This window comes from Balearica regulorum, chromosome 30 (assembly GCF_011004875.1).
Source record: "Balearica regulorum gibbericeps isolate bBalReg1 chromosome 30, bBalReg1.pri, whole genome shotgun sequence".
NCBI classification, from domain to species: domain Eukaryota; kingdom Metazoa; phylum Chordata; class Aves; order Gruiformes; family Gruidae; genus Balearica; species Balearica regulorum.
Window position 1 is genome coordinate 340,267 of NC_046213.1, and position 25,279 is coordinate 365,545.

The window sequence follows — 25,279 nt, forward strand, 5'->3', positions numbered from 1 at the left end:
GGAAGGGGAGGGGCAGGGCGAGTCGCGTTGCATGGCGGGAACCGGTTGCCAGGCAACACCTCAGTGGCCCCCGCGGGGCCGAGGCCCACGCTAGGCCCGAAAAAAAACCGGGGAGGGACAAGGGGTTTATAATTTATAGGAGAGATTTATTTGAAGAAATATTACAACATATAAAAACTACATAAAGTATCAATTCCCACTTGTACAAAGCGGCCTATTATTTTCAATACAATGCGGCGTAAAAACAGGGAGCGGGGCTCCAGGGCAGGGCCAGGACTGGGGGGTCCCACAGAGCTCTGCCAGGGGCCGGGGGGGTTCCCGGGGCGGTAGTGGAATTCGACCATCACAGACAGCGGCGGAGGGAAGCCGGGAGACAGACACGAGCGGGGCTGGGGGGGGAAGGACAGGCCACAGGGGATCCCCACAGGCCGGGAATTTAAAAAAAAAAACAAAAACAAAAACAAAACAAAAAAACAAAAAAAAAAAAAAAACAAAAAAAAAAAAAAAACAAAAAAAAAAAAAAAAAACAAAACAAAAAAATCAAATAAAACAAACAAAAAAAGGGTTAAAATAAATCAGTGCATGTTTGGGAGTCCTGGTGCCAGAGGAAAGGCCGCGCGTCAGTCGGCGGTTTCCATGGTCTCCATCTTCTCCAGGGCGCTGGTCTCTGGGGACAGAGGAGGGGGTGACGCTACTATACCCCAACCCGGGGAGGCAGGATGGGCCCTGCGGCCCCCAGCCCCAAACCAGGACCCCTCGAGGGAGGGCTGGGGCCAGGGCCGGTGTATCCAACCCCTCCGCCCGCAGCGCAAGGCAGGGGAACAGCAGCATCTCTCAGCACGGGACCTACCCGCCATGTCTTCTCTCAACTTCGCCAACACACACGACTTGATCTCCAGCCCGATGGCTTTGGCTAGAGGAGGAGGCACTGCGTTACCGACCTGCGACAGAGGGAGGGTTAACGCCGAGCGCCGGCTCCGCCACGCCGCCGGCAAGGGGATGCCGCTGGTGAGGGGTTTGCCGCCGGCGAGCTGCCGGCACTCACCTGTCTGTGCTTGTCGAGGATGTTCCCGAAGAGGCGATAGGTATCAGGGAAGCCCTGGGAGCGGGCGCACTCCCTCACGCTCACCACCCGGTGCTGCTCCGGGTGCAGCACCCGACCCTACGGCAACAAATAAAACCGACGGTTGGAACCCATGGCGGCCATTTGGCAACACCTGCCCTTCCCGGCGGAGGGGAGGGATCCAGTGGCACCCACCTGCTTGCCCATGGGCTCAGGGTTGGTGACGGTGGTGCTGAAGAAGCCGTCCCACTCCAGACGGCCGTAAAGCCCGGCCCAGTGGTTGTGCCGGTTGCCGGTGTGGGGCAGGCACCAGGGGATGAGGGTGTTGAATTGCCGGTCCGCGGGGTCGCAGGGTTTGCCTGGGGAGATGGAAAAAGTGAAGAGGGGACGGAGAGGCGGCCGCAGATGATTTTTGGGGAGCCAGCACCTACCTTCAACGCAGGAGCAGACCCCTCGTAATGCCCCGGAGCTGCTGCGGCCGTTTTTCTTCTCGTGGTGCGTGTACCGCAGCTTACGCGTGGTCGTGCCGTCTGACAGCCGCACCTCGATGTTGGGCAGGTCGCGCCAATCGGAACCGGGGGCCAAGGGGATGTGTCTCATCCGGGCTGCGACCAAGGCGCTCATGTCCTGCCAACAACAAGCCCGCCATCACTGTCAGCAGGGTAGGGGACGCGGAGGGACACCAGCCACCCCAAGAGCCCTGGTCCTCTCTCCAGGGAAGGCTGAGAAAGAGGGACAGGTCCCTGCAGCTCCACCGGCCTCATCTTTGGTCAAATTAACCATGGAGGGCTTGGGGATGGTCCCACTCTCCCTACCCCACATCCAACCTGCCCTTGACCCCCAGCTGTTTGGGTCTGGGGGGGTCCGAGTGCAGCCCGGGGTCCCCGCATTGAGACCCCAGCATCCACACCTTGCAGATATGGTCCCTGAGGATGGGCTGATACTGGGAACCCCGGATCTGCCGCTGGAACCAGGACTGGGGCTCCCCGTTGTAGGAGATCTCCAGGGCAGAGGCACCGTTCCTGATCTCCGGAAGGTCGGACATGGTGTCCCGCACTGTGATGGTGCGGAAGGGGCCGGAATATGTCCTGGGAGGAAGGAGGGAGCCATGAGTGGCCAATGCCTCGCCCTGCCCCTCACTGGCCCCGGCACAGCTCCGAAGGCTCACCGGGTGATATTGCTAACGAACTTCTTGTCGTCCACCACGACGCTGAGCTGACAGGCACGGGGTGCAAACACGTGCAAGGGCTCGGGGAACATGGGCAGCTTCTCGCCGGGAGCCGCGGCAAGGACGATGGCTCTCCGCCGTGTCTGGGCCACACCGTACTGGCCAGCCTGGGAAAGAGGGGACAACTCCTGAAGGGGCTGGAGTTTCCCTGTCCAGTCCATGCCCTCAAAGAGCTGGGAACATCCCTCAAGCCACCGAGGGAAGCCAAGGAGCAACGCAGCCAAATGCTCAATGGTTCACGGCAAGAGGAGAGGGGTTTTCACCCCGGTTAACTGTCTCGTGGTCACCCGCCACCCTACCTGTAGGACCCCAAAGGTGCACTGGTAACCCATACGGACAAGGCAACGCAAGGTGAGCTTCAGCACCATGGAACGCTTGAAGGACACGAAGTTCCTGACGTTCTCCAGAAGGAAGAACCGCGGTCTGTAGTAGTCGCAGTAACTGCGAGGAGGGAGAGGGACACGGGAGCAAGGCCAGAGCAAAGTTGGAGGTGGGGGTCTGTGCCTGTGCCCCAACAGCTCCTCGCTGCCTCCCCTGCTCACCTGAGGAAGGAGACCACCAGGGAGTTCTTGAACTTGGAGTAGGTGCGGGAGTTGAAGCGGTTCATGCCGCTGAAGCCCTGGCACGGGGGACCACCACACAGCATCTCCACATCCCCCTTCTGCGGCAGCTTCTGCCCCAGCGAGTTGGTCTTCTCGCCGGACATGACCAGCTTCAGCAGGACGTTGCAATCCTCCGTGAAGACGGTAGTGCTGGGATTGTTCAGTCGGAAAGCCTGGGCGGCCGGTTCCCACATCTCGATGGCCCAGAGCGTCTCCGATACACCTGGGGAGACAAAGCGAAGGATTTTGAACACGCGCAGAGGAGCAGAACGCTGGCTCGTGCCGAACACAACGGCCAGCTCAGAGGAACTACTCGCCGCCCCACCGCTGTCCCCGCTCTGCCGCTCACCTGCCTGGTGGAAGCCCTCGGACAGCCCTCCGCAGCCAGAGAAGACATCCAAGGTCCGCAGCTTGGGCAGTTTCAGCTCAACCGGCTCCTGCTCGCTTTGCTCGCAGCTCACCGACGACTTCCCTTTGCCTTTGCCTGCGAACAGAGCCCCGCTCACATCAAAAGGCAAAGTCATTTCCTCCTCTTAGTGCTTACAAGGCAAATTCTTCTCCCCCTCCTCCGCAGCAGCTAAAACATCAGCTTCAAGCACCTTTCTGCCCCTTAATTGTTTCACTGCCGCTGCCAGAATACGCCCTTGCATTTGGAAGGGAAGCCTCTTGTCTTTTCCCTCCCCTCCGTGCGATCCCTTTCCATCCAACGGCCCGTGGGGCGCGGGCAGAGGGTTTCTGAGGGTCAGACGGGCGCAGCGATAACTCACAGGGCAGCTCCCCGTGTCAGGAGCAGGGTACAAACCCTACGCTACAAAGCCGCCAGCCCCTGGCAGAGGGTCGGCAAGTGAAAAGCTTTGAGATCTCTGCAGGACCAGGTGCTGTCTCTGCAAGGTTTATTTCAAAGAGATTAGGTGCCTTAAAACCACACCGCTGCATCCTGCCAGAGCATCGGAGCAAGGAGGAGAGCACAGAAACATCTGGTCGGTCTTATCTCTGCTCGGCAGTGCGTAACGGCAGACACGAACCGGTTCACCCACCCGAGACCTCTCCCCACAAGCAGACTTACCTTTCCCTTTCCCCTTCCCCTTCCCTTTATTGCCAGAGCTCCGAGCATGGTTGGGAGGATCTTCAAAGCTCTTGGTTTTTGCGTTGTAAGCCTGGGGAAGAGAACGACTTCAGGACACTCGAACACAGCTTTTCTAGCTCAGAAACAGCCGAGGCATTGCCAACACCCCATCAGGGCTGCAAAACCGAAGGGCAGGACACAGGCACAGTGCCGGGGGCCGCAGAGGCTCCGTCACCTCCCTCTCCATTGCCTCAGGGAGCCGGGGCAGCCGCCCGAGGGTCTAAATTTGTCCCCTCAGCTCCATAGGGAGCAACCGCTCCAGCCAGCTCCTGGCGACACTCAGATCAAAGCTTCCTCTGCATCTTAGTTGCCAGGAGCCTGCAACGGGCTACAAATCCTCGCTCTGCACAACAGCTCCTCCGTGCAAAACACACCCAGAGAAACGGGACAGCCAGGGATCGATGCGCCTGCTCTGCTCAGTGCCCGGGGATGCAGCCACACACCTCAAACCTCATCTTCCTCACCTCCAAGAAGTAGAAGCGGTCGAGCCCACCGGCAGAGTAGTCCTGGATGCTCTCCGTCAGGTCCTCCCCGTACACCACCGTGCAACGGCCCTGCACAGCGCGAAAGTCGACTGTCGTTTCCTCATCGCTCCAGTACAGGAGGTTGATGTCCGCGTGGTAGCTGGCTTTCATGGACTTGTGCGTGTTTTCAGGTCTGCAGGGAAAAAGCACCTGGATCGGGGAAATGTTTTTGGCAAGATCCTCACACCCCCGTCCAGCCTCTGACGCTCGCGCCGCTCCGTCTCCCCAAAAAACAGGGTTTATTTCCTCCGGCTGCGCATGTTCGCTGGCACGGCCTGGGCGCAGCACCAAAGGGATGATTTGTTTCATACCAAAGGGAGTTTTTTGGAGGGGGTTCTTGGAGGAAGGAGGGGGGAATTGGCACCGGAGCTGGTAAGTGAATTTAAAGGCAAAGAGATCTAAAGCAAGGAGCTGTTAGGCTCAAAACACATGCGGTCTGAGCATCAGCATGCTCCTCTCCTGCTGCCAAGGCTCTTCGCACACATCCCTCCATGGTGCGAGGGAGATGAATAAGGACCTGCGAATGTTTGGGTAAACACCCACGCCCTGGGATGGCACTGGTGGCGCGGCTCAGCGCCGGGCCTGAGCCCAGAACGGCACGGCAGTCAGCCCCTTCGAGCAGTGCTGAGGCACCTGACTGCGGCACGACCTCGAGCCGACGGCGCAGAGCTTCTCCCAGCACCCACAATCTCGGGAGAACCCTGCAGCCCCCTCGGGGGGCTCTGCCCCCCCCGTAACGCAGACCCCGGCAGCGCTCTTCACCTGTAAAACTTGCAGATGCGCAGCTTGATGTCGGCCTCGTTGGGTTTGCCGTTGCTGCGGATGTTGCAGAAGATCTCTTTGATGCGGCCCACGCGGTAAGGGTCGGGGGCATCCAGGTTGCTGCCCTTGATGTACTCCGAGTACTTGCGGTAGTGCTCCGGGTACAGTTCCTCATCCACCGCCTCCTTTTTGGGCCGCTTGGCTGGGCTAGCGGGTTTCATGCTGGGGAGAAGGGGAGAGAAGGAGGTTGGGGTATCTCTTTCCCCCCAAAAAAACCCCAGCTGCACAGAGAACCCTCTTCCCACGTCCCTGCCTAGCCTGCCTGTTTCCTCCTCCTCTTCTGCTCTCCTTGGTGGGCACCAAACCTCCTGGTCCACAGCACGGGCATTTTACAGCCAGACCATTCCGTAACCATGCACGGTGCAAACCAAGGTGCCGACCGGCTGCTGCCCCAGCCCTCTCCCCGAAGAGGTTTGCCGTTTCTCCTCCCGTAATTACGGGCAGCAGGCAGGGGCGTGTTTCACCTTTCATCTACCCAGGCTCTTTGGATGAAAAAGCGACGCACGAAAGGATTCCGATTCATCTGCCAAAACAGGGCAGTTCAGCGATCGGGATTGTCTGATCAGAGAAAGGTTGCTCCGTTTAATCACAGGAGGTGAAATTGGGGTTAGAGGCACCTTTATCTTTAAGCTAAGCTTTTGGAAATTAGCATAATAACCGTTTCGTTTGCAGGTGGGATTCACTACCCCGAGACTATCTCCTCTGCTACCAAAAGCCTGACCAAAGAGCATCTGAGAAGCTCTTACAGCCCCCTGCAAGCACCAACCTGAAGGAAAAGGCTTCTGGCAGGAGGTAGACGCCATCTCCCACCCTGTACTGTACTCCGTTCTTGGTGGCCATGGCGTAGAACATCTTCCCGTCCCCTTCCTCCAGGGGCTCAGCCACTTTGGGTATCTCCTTGTGCCTTACCTCGTCCAGGCGCGTGCAGCTCATGCAGAACCTGCAGGAAGGGGGACAGGACCCTGCCGAGGCCGGCTGCGGTGCTGCCGGGAGCTGGGAGGCTCCTGCTGCTCGTTTTGAGCAGAGCGGATCCCGAGAGAGATCCTGCGCACGCTCACTTGTATTTGTTGTCTTCCGTGGGCTGAGTTTTCGGTGGGGATTCAAACCGAGCGTACTCCTGGTCGTACCACATCTGATAGAAGTAAGTTCTCCCATCATCTTCCACCATCTTGATCTCCATGTCCAGCCCGCCCTGCTAGGAGAGAGGTGTTCACAGGGATCGGTGCCGCTGCCCGTGCCGTGCCTGGCCCGGCCGGTCGGGGTTTGCAGGGCTGTCACCCACCTCCATGGACCAATTCTCCGACGGCGCCTTGTAGATCACTTTGACTTTGCCGTGGATGTAGGAGAGCTGCATGTCCTCGCACTCATCCACCAAGAAGAGCTCCAGGGGGTCAGAGGTGGCCCCCAGGACGGTGTCGGAGCCCGGGCAGAACCAGTGCGCGTGGAACATCTGGCCACTGCTGTCCTCCCACATGGCTGTCACCCTGAGGGGGAAGGAGCCAGGGTTACGGGGCGCCGAGAAAAGGGCTGAGCTGCTCTGAGCCTTGCCAGAGCTGGAGAGTCCTCAAACAGCAGCACGGCCAAGCAATTAGGGTTCTCTAATTGGGAACATCAGCTCTCCCCACAAACGTCCACCCCAGCAGGAGCAGAGACTCGTCCTCTTCAGCACCACGGCACCGACCTGGCGAGGTAGAGGGGCTTGGTGGGATCGTCAGGGCTGACGGAGACACAGTCTCCCACCTCCAGGGTCTCTGAGTCAATGCAGACCCTCTGGTAGTAGTCCTTTTTCCCATCGCTCTGCAGAAGCAGGGGGACAGCACGGTTAAATCCCCACGCCGGCGAGCGACGCAGCCCCCTTCGCAGCCCAAACACCCACCCCAGCAGGGTCCTGCCCAGCCTCACCTTGATGGGCTCCCCCACCCAGGAGATACGGCTCTTGTTCTGCTTCTTCTTCCTCCCCTGCAGCATCTTCTTGGGCGACGGCATCTCGGGGATGTTGTCATCCACCTCCTCATCCTCATCGGCTTCCCGGACAGCCAGGTTGGGACACCTGGGGACACAGGGACCGTCGTTGCAGCAGGGCACGGTGCGGGGACCACGTCCCCTCCCTCCGGAGGTGGACAGGACTTTGGCAGGAGACATCGCTGCCGGGGGGAGACGCACCTCCTCTGCAAACAAGCCTGCTTACTCCGTCCGCTGCCCCCAAACTTCACCATGTTCTGGCAAGCTTTGCACTTCCCGCACTCGGGCTGCTGGCAGACCTGGAGAAGGGAGAGGGGACAGGCTGAGCACGGGCAGATGCAGCGAAGACGCCCCAGGCAGGAGGGACAGGGACCGAGGGGAGCTCGGTGGCCTTGGGGAAATCGATCTCCTGCCCCAAGGGAGCGACCCCAGAAGGGGCCATTCAGGCAGGATGAAGGGGACGAAGACGGCGACTTCGGCTCCACGCCAGCCCCCCCGTTACCTCGCAGACGCCGCAGCGCCGGCGCTTCATGGCGTTCTCCTTGTCATCTTCCTTCTCGTCCTTCTCGATCTGCTCCGAGAAGAAGGTGTCGAAGATGAGGTACACCAGCTTGGTGGTGGTGGCTTTGGTGGGACCCTTGTCCTTGTCTATTTTGGTGGGGTGCCGGATGGCCTGCCGCCTGACGGCTCGCCTGCGACCAAGGTGAGAGCGGTGAGAGGGGACTCTGTGCCTCGTATCGCTGACAGGTACAGCCACGACAAACAGCCAGGCATCCCAGGAGGGTCCCCAGGGAACAGAGCTCTCCCCAGGGCACCCAAGGGCCGAGGACCACGGTGGGATCCCCTAACAGGTCCCCAGGCACGTGCTGCGGCTGGCAAGGGGTCCCGAAGGGATGCTACAGCAGGACAAAGAGCAAAGCCAGGCTCCGGGGACCCAGCCCAGTCCCCTTCCTCCCTCGGGGCAGCCCTAGGCAGAGGGTTTTCCCACTCTGGGGAGGATTTCCGCTCTCATTTCCCAGTGCCGCTCATGCCACTGAGCCTAAACCTTCAGGTCATCCCAGCTGGGAACAAGCAAAAGGGTTTTCCTGGAGGGATCCCCAACCCGCCGGGCTCCTCCTGGGATGCTGCAAAGCCAAGTGCCCCCCCAAAGAGAGCATCTACGTGGGGAGACGGGGCTCACCTCTTCCCCAGGGTGACTCCAGCCAGCTTGATCAAGTCCCTCATGCAGGGCGTGATGAGGACGGGGGGTTCGTCGCTGTCCCCAGCTTCGTCGTAGCTTTCTACCTGTTCCACCACGAACTGGGCATGCCGCAGGAGCGAGTCCTCTGTGAAGCGGTTGAAGTTCAGCCCCGCGGGAGGTACGGTGGTCTGCGAGGAGGGGGTGGTTAGGGAAAGGGTGACAAAGCAACACCCACCCCCGGATACCGCCACCATCGGATTTTCACCTCGATTTTGTTGAGCAGATCCTCGTAGCTGACGTCGCGGTTGTTCTGCAGGAACTCGACGACGATTTTACTCATGTAGATCTTTTCTTGCATGAGGGCGAAGATGGGAGCGTACTCCTCGCTGGGTTCCATCAGGATGTAATCCGCAAAGGCTGCGGCGGAGAGATCGCGGCGGGCGGTTAAATACCGGGGAATTTAGCGGTATTTAAGGACGAACTAGGACTGCGGCAAGCGGGTCCTGGGGAGGGAAAGACCAGCCCGTCCACGCTGCTACAGCACCAAGATCTAAGTGTGCGGGGAAGCTCTACCACGAGCTGGGACCCACAGTCACTCAGCTATCACCACCGAAGCGAGGGGGGGGAGTGGGGACGTGAGCTGGGGCACACTATCCGCGCACTAGCCTTTTGTTTTTGCTGTTACCTAATTAGAAAGTAAAGACAATCCAGGATTTGGGTTTTTTTTTTTTTTTCTGTCACTACAAACTCCATTTGCTGATGCACAGGAGAGTTAAGTCCTCCTCTGGTATCACCAGGTTATTGGAAGGGTTCCTTGCAGAAATGGTGAAGGGAAAAAGCTTTTAAACCCTCAAATATCAGCTTCTTCCCCCAATTTGACTAGAGAGTGAAAAAGCCGGCTGGGACACAGAGCCAAGGGCTGGCTGGGCCTGGACATTCCTCCAAGAACTTTCTCAACACAAACCTGTCCGAAAAGCCCACGAGAAAGCAACAGAGCCCTGAAACGGTGGCCAAGAGGTCAAAAGCAAAGAGAAAACTCCCTGCGAAAGACACCCTGACCCGTCCCCAGGAGCTTCCTGCAGAGGAGGGAGCAGAGGACGGATCCTGCCGGGGAAAGGCCGGCCGGGAGGCTCCCCCCCTCCAGCCACCTTGCTTGTCCCAGCCCCAAAAGCTTCACATAGGGCGCTGCTGGCAGCTGCGAGCTCGGCAAGAGGTTTTATATCCATTTAACATGAGCCTGGATGCCGCTGAGCTAAATAAACCCAGACCCGAGCTTCAGCGCGGTCCTCCGCCTTGCCACGTGCTTGTTGGTGCAAGTTCCCAGCGGCAGCGAAGTCCACGAACCCAAATAAAGTTCATTCGCCAGGCAGACATGCAACGGAGACGTAAATCCCACGCCAGGCGCGCTCCCCAAGCCCAATCTCCCCCCGTCCTCGCTCACCCACCTGTGGTGAAGCCGATCAAAGCCTTCTCCCCTCCATCGAACCCCGTGATCCACCAGGCATTTATGGGCCCCAACTTCTTGGCTCTCACCCCACCTGAAAGCGAGAAAACACAAATTTCAGTCTTTGTGGGTGACAGAAGTGCCACCTGGATCCAGTTTCATTTTGCAAGTGGCATCGAGCTGAAATTTAAGGTGACAAATCAACCGTCCCCGCAGCCCTCGAGGCTCCTCCACGTCCGACTCACCGTCCAGACACGGGTTATCGTCGTAGATGGGCTTCACGGCGCCGCTGAAATACAACTCGATGTTCCTCTCGATCAGGCCGGTGTCAAAGGGGCACAAGTGACCTCGCTTGTCGTAGACGCTGGCAAGGGACAGAGGTTGGAGTTTGCTGCGTTGTCCCGCGGGGTTTGCAGATTCAGCAGGTTTTTATAGCCTGCGTTCCCCGCAGCTCACCTGAAAGAGGTGACTTTGTGCTGCGGCAGGTCCTCGTAGCTCTCAAAGCCATCTTCGTTAGCGTCAAAGAGGGACAAGCGTTCATCCGTCAGCATTTCCGGCTCCTCCAGCTGAGCGAGGGGGAGAGGACGTTTAACGAGCGTTCCCGTTAACGTGACAGCTCTCCCCGGACCCGAAGAAGAAACATTATTAAATCCCTTACGGCATCATCAGGATCCCCTTGGAAGAATTTGAGGTCGGGATCATCGAGGTACTGCCTGCAGTCAATGCACTTGGGAGGGGTGGTCTGCAAGACAGCGGAGACGTCGTCGGTTTTTCTCTCCCCCCACCTCCGTGAACTTCAGCCCACGATCAGGCTCAAACCTCCTTCCCTAAACGGTCCCGTTCGTTAGCGCGACCCTCGTTTTTAAAGCATCCAGGCAGCAAAACAGCGGCCGCTGCCCTCGCCTTGAAAGTGGCCCAAGCTCACACAGGCTGTGCTGCTCCCCACCTTGCCGGGGGGGGGGTGATTTTTTTTGGCGGTTGCATGGGTTGGAAATGGCTTTATTTTTCCCTTAGGGAAATCTAACCGCTCTTTGGAAGAGCTAAAAGAATCTTAAAAGTCCCCAAAATGCTGAAACGGAGGAAAAGGAACTTACTTTAGCAGGTGGTGTAGTTTTAACCTGAGTAATTTCATCTTTTATATCCAACCTGGATACAGGAAAATACAAAGGGATGAGGACACAGAGCAGCGTAATGTCGTCATTCTCCCCGCGCTAACGAGGCCACGGCGGAGGGAAACGGGCACCGACGGTTACTGGCCCAAAACGGGGAACGCTCTCCTTCCTCCTTACCCTTCTTTGGTTTCGATTTTAATCCTTTTCTCATCTTGTTCCTTGAGGGAGAGACGAAGGGGTGTAAGGGGAGGCTGGAGAGCACGGTGCCCCCCAGGACAACTCGACTGGGCAAAGCAGCCGGCCAAGGTTTTGACCGGCGCTGGCACACACCTTCTCGTCCAGCTCCTCTTCCTCCTTCTCCACGCTCATCGCCTCCTGCTTCACTTCCCTGTTCACCTCCTCCGATTTCCGTTTGTTAGACCTGCCGGTTTTAAAACGGAACGGATCAATCCGAGGGTCCGACGCCACCAGGGCTTGAGGGGGGGGACACACACGAGGGGCTCTCCCGGCACCGGCAGGAGCGGGATTCCCCAGGGAAGCGCCCGGCAGGTCCCCAAGGCCGCTCCTTTTGGGAACCCCAAGTTTTGGGATCGAACCCATCAGCCCTGGATGGCAGAGAGAGGAAGAAGAGGATGAAGGCTCCTGGGGGACGCGGTACAGGAGGCGCCAGCCCCATCACCGTACTGACCCTTTGGAGAACATGCCCAGGATGGTCGGCTGCCGGCCGGAGCTGCGAGTGACCCGGGAACTGGCGAGAGACTCTGTTAGGAAGCCGGCGAGGGACTGCGTTAGTGGGGGGGGGGATCCCCATGGTTAACGGCCCTTCCCCTCCCACAACACCCCACTGGGGTGGGACTGGGACCACCACGGGCAACAGCACCCCTCGCCCTGCACCCCGTCATCCCGGAGCAAGGCGAGGAGACCCCAAAACCCTTCCCGGGGTGGGGATCTCTGCTCTCAATCCCTCCAGGAACCACCGTGCTTCCGCTTGGTGTTTAACCGTAATAAATTATTTAGTTTAAGCGTGTTGGGAAAGAGGATGGGAAACCAAGCCGCTCCCGGTGCCACCATTACTTTTGCTTTCCCCGTTGGATCGGCTCCTCCTGGCTTTGCGCGCCCGCAGCGCGGGGACCGACGGAGACGAGGAGGAAGAGGCGGCTGCTTCCTCCATCTCCATCGCGCTGTCTTCTTCCCCATCGGGTCCTGCTCGCTCCGAGTCCTCATCGCTCCCGTAGGCGCCGTTTTTGGAGCATCCGTTGGAAGCCTGCAGCAACGGCACCGCGTCCCCATTCTCTGCCGAGAGCTCTTGGTGGAGCAGGGCTTTCACCTTGGCCAGGTACCTCTCCTGGGAGAGAAGAGCATCGATTAAACCACTCGGCTCGGGTGAGCCGCGCCGCCAAAGAGCCAAAAAAACCCAGGGTCTCACCTCTGACAGCTCCTCGCAGCGGAGTTTGGCTTCCAACTCGCTCAACTGGTTCTGGACATCGGTTTGGAGGAAGCCATGGATGAGGCTCAGCTTCTCCTTGACGCACTCCTGCGGGGACGGAGGGGACGGCGTGGAGCGGGCGGCGGTGACGTTCCCCGCGAGGCTCGGCGGAACAACGTCTCCGTAGCCGGCCGGGCTGAGCCGAACCGCCTGTCGCTCCGAATCCGGGCGCCGCTCACCCAGCTCGCGGGGACCCTCCTGATATGAGGTGACGGCGGTTTCCATATGACAACGGACAGCGCCGACACCGGGACTACGACCTCACCGGGTCCAGGGAGCTGGGCCAGCAAGGGAGACACGGGGGTCTCACTCGGCCAGCCCGCTGCACTGTCCCCGTCCCCCCCCACCCCACCGCGGGGGGGGCTCCGGACTCCCCCCATCCTCACAACACCGCGGCGGCAGAGAAACAAGAGGCTCGGGAGCGCCGATAAATCGCAGTTCCCTGCTCGGCATCAGAGTCACGTCTGCGCCGAGCATCCAGGAGCTGGCTGCGGAGCCCCGCCAATTCCCACTGCTGCAAGCCGGAGCATCCCGAGCCTAACGGCGGCGCCCGACGCGGGACCGGTGATGACGGCACGGGATGGCGGAGCCCAAACCGGCGCCAGGGACACTCACCTTCTCGCTCAGGCTGTCTTCATCCCTCTCCAAGTCCTGCAGCCTGCAAGAGAAGAGCGCTGGGGGTCAGACCACACTCTGCTGACGGCAATAAGGTTACGGGGGGCACGCCAACGGGCAGCGGTGACCGGGACAGACCCCCAGAATCGCCTCAACGGCTCCAGAAATGACACCCGGCAAAGGAGCGGCCCGGGCTGTGACTGCAAAGTGGGGCCGAACTCCCTTGGAGCAAGAGGGATGCTCGGCTCCCAGGCGAGGAATAAAGGGGGGCCGGGGAAGGGATGCCGGTGCCCAGGGGACCCCCCAAGGGAGCGGCAGGGGCTCGTTGCCCACCCGTGCCCTACCCCTGCGTGGAGACGGCAAAAAACCACGGGGGAGAAGCCACGTGTCGTCTTCCCACAGCGCCAGCGGCACAAAGCGGCGATGGAGGGTGGGGGGAAGCGGCTGGCACTGCCCCTGCGCGGCAGGGACAGCCCCCAGCCCCACGGCGAGGGGACGGCGAGGAGAAAACCCCGTCCCCGCCGCCACTGCCGGGGGCTTGGCACGACCACAGCGCTCCCCCCACGGCTCACCGCGGCTCTCCCGCCGAAACGGAGAGCTCGTCCGCTGGACCGGGGCCATGCGGCCACCCCCCAGGAGCGCTTCCGCCTGCCGGGACACGGGATGGGACCTCTCCGGTGCTGCCGGCACGTCCGGCACCGGCTCCATTCGCTCCCATCTCACCTCTGGCCACCCGCTTTTTTGGCTTCCTGCCCCCACGCCGCCACTGCTTCCTTCGAACCGGGGCAAGCAGGGAGGTCGAGGGGGTCCCCACCGCCACCCCCCCAAAAACCAGGAGGGCGATAAATCCCATCCCGTCACCGGCACCTGGATTTGAGGACGGCCATGCAGCCGGCGCTCCGGCGGATACCAACGGCGGACAGGGAAAGGTCGGGGCGCGCCAAGGCTGTGCCGCGCGGCCGCCGCACCGGAAGAGGGGTAGCCAAACCAGAGAACGGCTTGGCAGCAGCCGGCGAGCGCGGGCTCCCCCCTTCCCGCCGGCCAGGGGATGCCGGGAGCCGAGCGGAAGGGACAATAGCCGGCGGGGAATACGGCGCAGGAAACGCCAACCCCTCCATGTGTCCTCCCCGCTGCCGGCGGCGGGGGCGAGAGCCGGGGTGGGGGGGACACGGAGACTGTGCCGGATCCCTCCGGAGCGAGGAGGGGGATGGCTGGAAACCCCCTGTCCCAGGGGAAGGAAATGTCCCCGCTGCGCCCCGCTTCCGCGCCCCTCCAGGAAGGGATTTCCGTGCCCCCCACCCTGCAGAAAGGTGGGGGGCCACCCAGGGTCCCCCCCCTACCCCGGCCAAGCGCACCTTCGCTCCCTGCTCCGAGCGGCAGCGTGGGGACAAAGCTGCGTGGGGACAAGGCCGGGTGTCCCCACCGCCACGTGGGGCCCGGCTGTGGGGCAGGAGCACCCTGACAGCCCCCCCCAGGGTGCCCCCCCACACACAGCCGGGGGTCAGGGCTGCCCCGTGGGGCAGAGGGGCTGCGGGGACCCCCGGTGCGGTGCATTGCCGAGCCGCGGTGGGGCTCGGCAGGGTGCTGGGGGACCTGGGGTGCCGCGGGGTGCAGTGCTGGGGGGGGGCAAGGTGAGCATGGGGGGGGTCAAGGGGGTGCTGGGGGTCAGGGCAGTGCTGGGGGGCCCATGCACTGCACTGGGGGTGTCAGGGTAGTGCTGGGGGGGGGGCAGTACGCTGCCCGGGGGGGGGTCCATGCCATAGGTGGGGGAGCAGGACACTGCACAGGGGGGTCAACGCAGTGTTGGGGGGTCAGCGCAAAGCGTAGGGAAGAGCGGGGCTCTGCGCAGCGCGGGGCTGGGGGGCTCAGCGCGCTGCACCGGGGGTGTCAACCAGCACCGGGGGGTCCACGCGACGCAGGACGCCGCGCTGGGGGGGGGGGGTCAGCGCAGTGTTGGGTGGGGGGTCAGCGCAAAGCGTAGGGAAGAGCGGGGGTCTGCGCAGCGCAGGGCTGGGGGGTCAGTGCGCTGCACCGGGGGTGTCAAGCAGCACCGGGGGGTCCACGCGATGCAGGACGCCGCGCTGGGGGGGGGGGTCAGCGCAGTGTTGGGTGGGGGGTCAGCGCAAAGCGTAGGGAAGAGCGGGGGTCTGCGCAGCGCAGGGCTGGGGGGTCAGCGCTCTGCACCGGGGGTGTCAAGCAGCACCGGGGGGTGTCAGGGCAGCGCCGAGGGTCCGGGCTGTGCCGCGGGGTGCAGCGCACGGGGACTGGGGGGGGGGGGGGACGGGACACCCCGCTTTGCAATGTCGTGCAAAGGAGGGGTGCAGCGCTGGGCTCCCCACACCTCGGGGGTGGCAGGGCCGTGCCGGGCCGGGCCGGGCCGTGCCGGGGGAACGGGCTGTCAGCGCTCTGCTGGGGGTGGTGGCGGGGTTGGGGGGCGGGGGGGGGGGAGCTCAGGGCAGCGCAATGCAACGCGATGCAATGCCGAGGGGGGGTGAGAGCAACGCCGTGCAACACCGGGGGGGGCTGTCAGCGCGATACCGCGGGGCTGTCAGCGCGATACCGGGGGTTGCAGTGCCGAGCCGTGCCGTGCCGTGCCGTGCCGGGGGGGGGGGGTGTCAGCGCAGCGCAGGTGGCGGCCGGGCACCGCCGGGCCCGGGCGGGGGAAGAGCGGGGCGCTGCCAGGGCCGGGCACTCACCGTCGGCGCAGCTCGGCGGGCAGCGGGGCCGGGGGCAGCGGGGCGGCCCGGGCCGGCATCGGGGCGGCGGCGGCGGCGGGAGCGGCGGGGCCGGGCGGCGGATTCGCGCCGAAACCAGCGGCGGGGGCGGGGCGGCGCCGGGCGAGACCATGGCGGGGGGGGGGGGGGGCGGAGGGGGAGGGCGGGAGATACCATTCCGCCGGGGGGGGGGGGGAGGAACACAGACTATCCCGGGGGGGTGGGGGGGGGAGAGGCCCCTCCCGGGGGCGGGCGGAGCGGGGACACACACACACACACACATGCCCCGGGCCGAGGGGGGCTGTGGGCCCGGGCCGGCGGGGCGGTACCTGTCCGGGGGCGGCCGGAACGGGGCGGCCCGGGTAGACACGGGCCGGGCCGGAGGGGCCGCCTCAGGGGGGACCGTACCACTGCGGGGCGGGGGGGGGGGGTCGGGAGGGACGTACCACTGCGGGGCGAATGGGGGGGTCGGGAGGGACGTACCACTGCGGGGGGGGGGGGGTGCTGCCTCGGGGGGGACCGTACCACTGCGGGGCGAGTAGGGGGGGTCGGGAGGGACCGTACCACTGCGGGGAGTGGGGGCGACGGGCCGTACCACTAGGGGACGGGGGGGACACGGGCCATAGCACTGCGGGGATGGAGGGGAGAAGGAGCTGTCACAGCTGGTGTGGGCTGTACCACTGTGGGGAAGGGGGGGGAAATGGGCTGTACCACTGCAGGGATGGGGGGTGCGCTGTACGCTGTGGGGGACACACCATAGTGCGGTGAAGATGGGGGGGGACACAGGCGGTACCATGGCAGGGCGGGGGGGGGGAGGACGACAGCCCCAGGGTGCTTTATGCCACCCAGCACCCAGCAGCAGCCCAGGGTGGGCCCCAGCTGTGGGACCCGCCGCCCCTCGCACGCACGTGCGACGCGGTGCAAACCCCCGGCGCAGCCCCGTACCGGGCCCCCGGCGTCCCCCCACGCTTCGGCGAGGCCCCCCGGCTCCCGCCTGGCTGTAATGAATCACGGCAGCCGCGGCCCTTCCCGTTCCCATGGGGTTCCCCCATCCATCACCATCCCAGCCAGGAGCTGCTCTCGGCATCGCGGGGGGCGGCTCTGCCGGGCTCGGGGGTCCCCGTTACCACGGCATGGCGGGCGATGGGGAAACAGTGGACTTTCGCCTCCTCATCGCCCGCAGAGGCGGTCAGGGACCTGCACTGGGCCCCGGCGCTGTAAAGGCAGCCAAAACACCATGGGTCATTGCCAGGGCGCCTGCGGGGTGCCGAAATGGGGACCTGTCCGACGGCGGCGGTGGGGGAAAGGAAACGAAACCCCCCGCCCCCGTTTCCTCTGCACGCTCCCAGGGAGCGTATAGGGCCAAATCGGGGCATCAGAGGTTTTGGCGCCGGCACCGGCGTCCCAAGCTCGAGCCAGCACCGGGGAGCATGAGGAACCGGGTTGGGGCGGCTGCGGGAGCACAGAGGGGGCCCGCGGGGCCGGGGAGGGGGGCAGCACATGTCCCCTCACTTCCCCCTGGTGTGGCCCAGGCCTTCCCCAAAATGCCGTCACCGTCGCGGCGAGGAAGCAGCTGCGGTCAAGGCAGGAGCCATGCGAGACGGCGGCGAGGAAGCGCCTGCCCAGCCCGATACCACGGCATCACCCGCCAGCGCACGGGCAGGCGGCGAAAGCCGGGGTGACGGCAAAGATCCACCGCGGCGGGAGGAAACGGTTCCCGGTGGGAAAAGCCGCCGAGCACTGAACATCCCCATCCAGCCACACTCGGGGTCCCTCCCGTGTCCGTCCCCCCCCCGCAGCCCTCCCCGAAGGCGCCCCAGGGAGCGGGGGGACTCGGTGGTCCCCGTCCCAGCCCAGGAAGGAGGCGGAGGCGGGTGGAGAAGCACCGTTTTAATACAACTGTCACCCCTGGGGGGGGGGCACTGGGGATGGGGGGGCCGCTCCTGGGGGCGATCACAGGGATATGGGGGGGCCCCGGCAGAGCCGGTCGTGACGGGGCCACCCCCCGTACTCCGCGTGCCAGCACGCGGCGGGACCATGGAGCAGAGCTTGAGGATGCAGGGGTCCCCCCGTATGTACGTGTGTCCCCCCCCCGCCACGGCGTGCACCCCAGGCCTGGTTTTCCCGGCAAAGCCCCCCCCGCCCCCTCGCCGCCGGCTGGAGCAGCGGTCGGAGCCACCCACGGTGCCGGGGAGCAGCCGGGGGCAGAGGATTTGCCACTGGCGCCAGGGGTGCCGCGGGGAGCCGGGCGCAGGGAGGGGCCCCAGGACCCGTCTGACAGGTCCCGCGGGGGCCCCGGGGCTCGGGCAGGGCGTGGGAAGAGCAACACGCGTGCCCGCGCCCGCGCACACGCACACGCCGGCGCGCACGCCGGTCACGGCAATCCCAGCCGGAGCGTCGGCATCGCCGCCGGCAAACGGGGATGCCCCGGGGGGGTTGGGGGCTGATGCCCGGGATGAAGGTGCAGTTGTCCATCCGTACCTGGAAAAACGTCCACCCCGACCCCGCTCCCTTCGTACCACCGCCCCGGCCGTGGGGCGGCCGTGGTGCAGCCATGGGGCGGCCGTGGGGCGGCCAGGACCCCCCCTAGACAGAGGTGGTACACTCGCGGGTGACAGGCGAAGTGGGTAACTCATTTCTTGGGGTGCAGCGGTCCAGCGAGCTGGAGGTGCGGAGCGGGAGCCCGCAGCGGCCGGGGGGCTGGTCCCGGCGCCCGGCCCCGCAGCAGCACAGCACCCGCAGGAACTCCCGGCGCATGTCCTTGCTCCGCAGGGTGTAGATGATGGGGTTGGCGGCTGAGTTGAGCATGGCAAAGGCAAAAAAATAGTTCGCCTTATAGAGGATCCGGCACGCCCGAACGGGGCAGGAGGCGTCCATGAGGAGGATGATGAAGGCTGGAAGCCAACAGACGATGAAGGCTCCCAGGACGATGGTGACCGTCTTGAGCAGGGCCAGGGTCTGGGCGGTGGCGATCTCGGCGTGGCTGGAGCGCACGATGCAGTAGATGCGGCTGTAGAGCCCCACGATGGCGAGGAGGATGAGGGTGAAGATGGTGATGACGAATAAGATGTAACGTTTGGAGTAGAGGGGGAGGACGGTGGAGCAATCCCGCAGGTCGCTCATGCAGTTCCAACCCATGATGGGGAGGCTGCCGATGGCGGCGGCGATCACCCAACAAGCCCCGATGAGCAGCACCATCCGACAGTTCTTGTCACTGCTGTAGACCTTGACCTTGGTGATGGCCACGTGGCGCTCGATGGCGATGGCCAACAAGCTGAAGACGGAGGCGGCCAACGTGGCAAAGGCCGTGCCTTCCCGTACGAACCACTGCACCGGCGTCAAGTTGAAGGTGGTGGCTCCGGAGAGCAAGATGTTGGCCATGAAGGCCAACCCAGCCAAGAGGTCGGAGAAAGCCAAGTTCCCGATGAAGATGTACATGGCCGAATGAAACTTCTTGTTGCGGTAAACGGAGATGAGCACCAGCAGGTTCTCCAGCACGATACAGCAGCACAACACGACGATGAGGATGGAGACCACCCAATGGGAAGTGGTGGGGGAGCTATCCGAGCTTTCCTTGGTGTAGTTGTAGTGCTCTCGGATCTTGTCTGTGTTGAAGTATTCCTTGTAGATGCTCCCCATGGTTCCTCGCCGGCCGCGGCTCCGCTCACCGCCCGTCCCGCCGACCTCAGCGCTGCCAGGACATGGTGTCGGCGATCCCGGGCTACGGAGACCTGCGGGGCAGAAGAGACGGGGTGACAACGGTGCCGGGATCCCCCGACCGCAGCAAGACGGGGAGTTGCGTGCAGCTGGGCGCGCAGCTGGTTCGGCGAGGAGCGAGACATGAGATCCTGCTGTGTAGCATCCGCGCCGGCACGGCAGAAATGACTCAAAAAGGAAGTCCTGATGGTTAGAAGATAAACGCACCTTTGAGCTGCCCGGGGCACAGAGTGCAGCCGGTGAGACTGTCCTGCCGCTGCCACACTGGAGGTGATGCTCTGAGGTGAGCACAACCGTGGTGCAAAGTGGCCCCGGGGTGGGGGGGACACACACGGGGGGTCCCGGGGGGACCCTCCCTGGGGACGGGGACGAGGAGCTGCTGTGGGGTGAAGCCCTGGGTGCCTTCCCCGAGGGGATGGAAGAGCCACGGCCGAGGTGGACAGTACACCCCCACCCCGGTGAGGGGTGGGACCCCCTTGGTTGGGGGGGGGAGCAGTTAGGGTGGTGGCGACCATGCACCCCAAAATTAGGGAGAGGGGACACAGTAATGTCCCCCTTCCCCTAATCTGGGGTGGGGAGCAGGTACTGTCCCCCCTCGATTAGGGAGGGGGTCCCTGTGTGTGCCCCGTTAGGATGGGGCACCCAGTACCATCGTGTCCCCCCCCCCAGTCAGGGATGGGACACTCGGTACCGGGCCCCCCCCCCCCCCGTTCAGGGGCGGGACACTCTGCCCGGGTCCCCCCCAAAGTTAGGGACGGGACCCCCCCATACTGGATCCCCGGTGTCCCGCTTAGGGATGGGGCACCCAGTACCGGGTGCGTGTCCCCCCCCACTTAGAGACGGGACACCCGGTACCGCCGTGGCCCCCCCCCCCCAAGTTAGGGACGGGACCCCCGGTCAGAGCCCCCCCCCCCCCCTTCCCGGTTCCCCCCCGTGCCGGGACGGACCCCCGTGGGGAACGGGTGGGTTCGGGATGGGACCGGGGTCCGGGAGGGGGGAAAGATGGGGGGGAAGGAGCCCCGCGCCCCGCCGCACCTCCAGCCGCCGGTGCCGCCGCCCGCTGCCTCCCGCCGCCGCCGCCGCCGCCCGGGTCTTGCGCAGCCGCGCCCGGTGCCGGGGCACCGCCCCTCGCTCCCGCCGCCCCGGGACACCCCCCCCTCCCCTCCCCTCCCCTCTCCGGGTCCCCGCCGAGGGCAGCGGTCCCGGGAGGAGCCGCCGGTCCCGGGAGGAGCCGCCGCCGCCGCCGAGCACCGGCCGCTTCCCCTTCCCCGCGCCCGCCCCGCCACCGGCCGGCCCCGGTCCCGGTCCCGGTCCCGGCCCCGGCCCCGGTCCCGGCCCCGGCTGCTGCGGCCGCGGGCGGAGCCAGGGGAATGGGGGGGGACGGGCGGGCAAGGGGGGAGAGGGGACCCCCGGGGGAGCCTGCCCCGGGAACCGCCCCGGGATCCGCCCCGGGATCCACACCGGGATCCGCACAGGGATCTGCACAGGGATCCACACCGGGATCTGCACCGGGACCCTGCTCCGGGAACTGCCCCGGGGATCCTGCACCAGGATCCGCACAGAGATCTACACCGGGATCCGCACAGAGATCCTGCTCCGGGAACTGCCCCAGGATCCGCACAGAGATCCACACCGGGATCCGCACAGGGATCTGCACAGGGATCCACACCGGGATCCGCACAGGGATCCTGCTCCGGGAACCGCCCCGGGGATCCTGCCCCGGGATCCGCACAGGGATCCACACCGGGAGCCTGCTCCGGGAACTGCCCCGGGATCCACACAGGGATCTTGCCCCAGGATCCTGCACCCGGACTCACACTGGGATCTGCACCAGGATCCCCCCTCAGGATCCTGCACTGGGATCCTGCCCCAGGCCCCTCACCAGGACCCACCTCAAGATCCTCCCCAGGCCCCTGCACCAGCCCCCCCCCCGGACCCCCCTTTTCCTCAGCCCCCACGCTGGGATCGCCCCCCCCAGACCCCCCTCGGGACCCCAGGATCCAGGGGGGGTCCCAGGCAGGATCAGGCCCGGGGGGATCCCAGGCCCAGAGTATCCGGGGGGGGTCCCAGGCAGGATCAGGCCCGGGGGGATCCCAGGCCCAGAGTATCCGGGGGGGGGTCCCAGGCAGGATCAGGCCCGGGGGGATCCCAGGCCCAGAGTATCCGGGGGGGGGTCCCAGGCAGGATCAGGCCCGGGGGGATCCCAGGCCCAGAGTATCCGGGGGGGGGTCCCAGGCAGGATCAGGCCCGGGGGGATCCCAGGCCCAGAGTATCCGGGGGGGGTCCCAGGCAGGATCAGGCCCGGGGGGATCCCAGGCCCAGAGTATCCGGGGGGGGTCCCAGGCAGGACCAGGGCTGGGGGGGCCCAGGCAGGGGCGAGCATCCCCGGCGCGGCTGGGCCAGGGGGCAGCGGCAGAGGAGGGGGGGGCTGGGAGCCCCCCGGCCATGGGCGCAGGGGGAGGGGCCGCGGTGGGGGCACACAGGGCCCCTTGTTCCCAAAATATCCCCCCGCTCCAACCCCGGGGCCGCTCGGCCACCGAGAAGCAAATTGGATCAGGCCTGGGCAGCCAGCGCCCGGCCGGGCTTAGCGCCGGGTTTAAATAACCGCGGAGGTGGCGGCCAGATGGTGCCGGGGCAGGATCCGGCCCCGTGGGGTGCAGGACCCCGCCGTGCCCCCCGCTCCGGCACACGCACGTGGGGACAGGCGTGCGAGCGGGTGGGTGCTCAGGCACGGGGGAGAAGATGCGCGGCGTGGCACGGTGTGACCTCACGGTTGGCCACCGAACTGCCCCGGCACGGGACCCCCGAGACCTCGGGGCCCCCCCTGAACCGCACGATACCGACCTCGACCCAACCGAGGCGGCTGCTTGGCGCCGCGCCGTGCATGGACTGTTTACCGAGCAGTGGCCGGCGGCGGCAACCTGGCTGCTCCAAATTCCTGCGTGGGGGGCCACGGCAGGAGCCGGGGGTGGGAGGCAGCCGGCAGCACCCCGACACCGAGGGGGCACCGGGGGCATGAACCAGGGCGCAGCGAGGCACCCAAGAGGGCACCGCGGTGCTGCGGTGTGTGGCTCAGGGCACCGGCATGCCGGGACACCCGGGTGGGTGCCACCGAGGACACACGGGTGCTGGCACCCTGTGGCACACCCGGGTGGGTGCCACCGAGGACACGCGGGTGCTGGCAGCCTGTGGCACACCCGGGTGGGTGCCAGCGAGGGCACACGGGCGCCAGAACCCCGTTGCACGCCCAGGTGGGTGCCAGTGAGGACACGTGGGTGCACACCCGAGGGCACAGCCTCACCAGCACCCCGCGGCACCGCTGGTGATGCCACCCATGGGCCGGCGGGCGCTCACCGCAGCCGTTAGCCGTTGCACAAGCGGGGAGCCGGGGGGGGGGTGCCAAGGAGCGCAGCTCCCCCGGGGGGGGGGGGGGGGGGGGCCTCCCGCCAGCTGTGAGCCAGATGTTGACGAGGCCAAAACAGCTGGACCGGATCCGGGCACCCGCTTCCCGCTCCGGCGCAGCGGGGTGGCCTGGCCGCCGGCAAGCGGGACAATGGCCGCGGCCACCGTCACCATCACCGCGGTGGGACGGTGGCCGAAGACCCCCAGCCGCGAAGGTTTCGGCACCCTGAGCCCCCCCCCCAGGGTGTCACCCGTGAGACACCCCCCACCACCACCACGGGGCACCCCACTTTGTCACTCTGGGGCAGCCCCACTCGTCACCGTGGGGCGGACGAGGGTGCCGGGGCACGGCCACCTCCTTTTGGGGACACGCGGGGGTGTCGTGTGTCCCCCCCCCACCTCCCCGAGTGGGGTCCCTCTCTGGATGCCCCCCCCCTCCCTCCGGGCGTTGGGATGAGGAGGGGATGTGGGAGGGGGACACGCGTGGGTCCCACGCGTGGAGGGGAAGCGCCGGTACTTGGATGAGCCGGGGGGTGTGTGGCGGGGGGGGGGGTGTGTGTGGAATCAAGGTCTTACCGGCTCTTTTCCCGGTCCCGGTCCCGGTGCCGCTGCCGGTACCGGCAGCACAGCGCTCCTGCCCGCCGCCCGGTTGCAACATGTGCGGGGGCGGGGGGGGGGGGGGGGGGGAGGCGGGGCAGTTTGAAGCTGGTTTTCCCCGCCCCGTGGAAGGACGAGGCCACTCGTGTCCGCAAACCCCCCCCCCCCGCCCCCACTCCACGACCCACGCGGATGTCTGGGTCCCCCCCCCGTGTCCTGAGGGGGGGGGGGGGTGGAGGCACCAAAAATGGGGCGGAGGGGGGGGAGGGTAAGAGCCCCCCCGTGCACCCCCCGTGGGGTCTTGCCCCTCCCCGCCCCCGTGGGAGGGGGTTGTCGTGGCCCCACCCACGCAGTACTCCACTATCGGGGGTGCCCCACGGGGAAGTTTTGTCGGTGGCTTTTTGTCGCGGAGCAACGTGACATCAACGACAGGAAGAGATACGTCAGGGAGAGGGGGGTTCCCCTTCTTTACTCCCTCCCCCCCCCCCCAAAAAAAAGGGGGGCACCCACTCAGGAAAGTGCCAGATTTTAGGGGTCCCACTCGTGGTGGTGGATTTTTGCCCCCAGAAACCAAAGTGCTGGGGATTGGGGTGCAGGATCAGGCCCCGAATCCCAACGGGGATCGGATCCCTCAGCCCAATTTTGGGGGGGCTAAAGGGGGGGGGGGGGTGTCTGTGTGTGTCCCCCCCCCACTTCCCAACGCTTCGGCAAAGGGATTTTCACGCCTGGAAACGCTTCCAGGATTTTCCACGGCTTGGCCGGGGGCCAGCGAGCAGGGAAGGATCCTGCCAAGAAGGAGGGGGGGGGGGGGGGCTGGAAAAGGGAGACACCCCCACCCCCAGCAGCCCCCCCCCCCCCAAATATTGAGGAGACACCCCCTCCCGAGCAGCCCCTGGGCACTGGGAGAGGGGTGGGGGGTCCCTGCAGCCCCCCCGGCCGGCATCGAGGGGCCGGGGAAGGGATTTAATTGGAAACAGGCGGCGGGATCGGGGGGGGGGGGGAAGGGGATGGGCAGGATGAGGCCCCCCCCCCCTCCCCTCCTCGCCCCCGGACCCCCGGGACGGCTGCGCACGGCTCGGCCCCCGTGACTTGGCCAGCAGAGCCCACCCGCCCCCGGGCCGGGGCCGGATCCTGGCTCGCCGAAAGGCGCTGGGAGGGGAATTGTTCCCAGATGGGCTCGGGGGGGGCCCCCACCCCCCATCCTGACCCCCCCCCACACTCCCCCCCCCCCCCATCCCCATCCTGGCTCCACCACGGGCCACACGCCGAGTTCACCACCGGTTATCGGAGCCTGGGATCCAACCGGGATCAACACCCCGGCGGGACCCCCGCGCCCCGGTGGGGAACTTGGGGGGGGACGGACGGACACGACACCCCCAGCCCGGCCCCCCCCCCAGCCGGAGCACAGCGGGGGGATGCCGGGTGACCCCACTCTCACGGCCGGCACCGTCCACCGGCGCGGTTACGCCACGATGGGCGTCGAGGTGACCAGCCCGCCTTGTGTCTTCTGTGCCACCCCGGTGCCATGCGGCCCCAAGGAACGCTGCGGTGCAACCGGGAAGCGGCACCGGGAAGTGGCACCGGGAAGGGGGAGCGGGAAGGGGAAGGGGCACCGGGAAGTGGCACCGGGAAGGGGAAGGGGCACCGGGAAGTGGCACCGGGAAGGGGAAGGGGCACCGGTGCCA

General features: G+C 65.3%; 2 protein-coding genes across 12 annotated transcripts; both read right to left on the bottom strand.

Annotated features, from left to right (window-relative positions):
- Positions 1 to 125: 125 nt before the first annotated feature.
- Positions 126 to 15,989, bottom strand: DNMT1 (DNA methyltransferase 1). 11 transcript variants are annotated; one of them, XM_075738008.1, is made up of 35 exons: positions 14,032 to 14,297; positions 13,165 to 13,207; positions 12,729 to 12,827; positions 12,490 to 12,597; positions 12,138 to 12,408; positions 11,752 to 11,824; positions 11,394 to 11,484; positions 11,241 to 11,281; positions 11,046 to 11,097; positions 10,610 to 10,693; positions 10,408 to 10,517; positions 10,197 to 10,315; positions 9,953 to 10,045; positions 8,773 to 8,924; positions 8,508 to 8,695; positions 7,830 to 8,019; positions 7,529 to 7,626; positions 7,268 to 7,415; positions 7,047 to 7,162; positions 6,648 to 6,849; positions 6,424 to 6,560; positions 6,132 to 6,305; positions 5,306 to 5,527; positions 4,484 to 4,676; positions 3,960 to 4,050; positions 3,243 to 3,377; positions 2,834 to 3,116; positions 2,591 to 2,732; positions 2,232 to 2,398; positions 1,974 to 2,151; positions 1,495 to 1,690; positions 1,259 to 1,422; positions 1,046 to 1,162; positions 851 to 913; positions 126 to 667 (listed from the first exon to the last, which is right to left on the bottom strand). In XM_075738008.1, exons 1-34 carry the CDS (start codon positions 14,280 to 14,282, stop codon positions 866 to 868), a joined length of 4,776 nt encoding a protein of 1,591 aa, XP_075594123.1. In that variant the 5' UTR covers positions 14,283 to 14,297; the 3' UTR covers positions 126 to 667; positions 851 to 865. The 11 variants fall into 11 exon arrangements, with proteins under 11 accessions (XP_075594123.1, XP_075594121.1, XP_075594120.1 ...); XM_075738006.1 differs by having other exon boundaries at positions 486 to 667; positions 851 to 941; positions 6,424 to 6,557; XM_075738005.1 differs by having other exon boundaries at positions 486 to 667; positions 851 to 941.
- Positions 15,990 to 17,753: 1,764 nt separating this feature from the next.
- Positions 17,754 to 23,677, bottom strand: S1PR2 (sphingosine-1-phosphate receptor 2). Its single transcript, XM_075738129.1, has 2 exons — positions 23,574 to 23,677; positions 17,754 to 19,609 (listed from the first exon to the last, which is right to left on the bottom strand). The coding sequence occupies exons 1-2, from the start codon at positions 23,653 to 23,655 to the stop codon at positions 18,465 to 18,467; spliced, it is 1,227 nt and encodes a 408-aa protein (XP_075594244.1). The 5' UTR covers positions 23,656 to 23,677; the 3' UTR covers positions 17,754 to 18,464.
- Between the last annotated feature and the right edge of the window lie 1,602 nt (positions 23,678 to 25,279).

Bases quoted from the DNA above. Each gene is read 5' to 3' on its own strand.
- DNMT1 (XM_075738003.1), bottom strand. From the start codon at position 14,282: ATGGAGGGGTTGGCGTTTCCTGCGCCGTATTCCCCGCCGGCTATTGTC. The intron at 2,152-2,231 runs GTGAGCCTTCGG...CCTTCCTCCCAG, and splicing joins TTCGTTAGCAATATCACCCG to GACATATTCCGGCCCCTTCC. The intron at 668-850 runs GTAGGTCCCGTG...CTCTGTCCCCAG, and splicing joins GTTGAGAGAAGACATGGCGG to AGACCAGCGCCCTGGAGAAG.
- S1PR2 (XM_075738129.1), bottom strand. From the start codon at position 23,655: ATGTTGCAACCGGGCGGCGGGCAGGAGCGCTGTGCTGCCGGTACCGGC. The intron at 19,610-23,573 runs GTAAGACCTTGA...TCTGCCCCGCAG, and splicing joins CGGGACCGGGAAAAGAGCCG to GTCTCCGTAGCCCGGGATCG.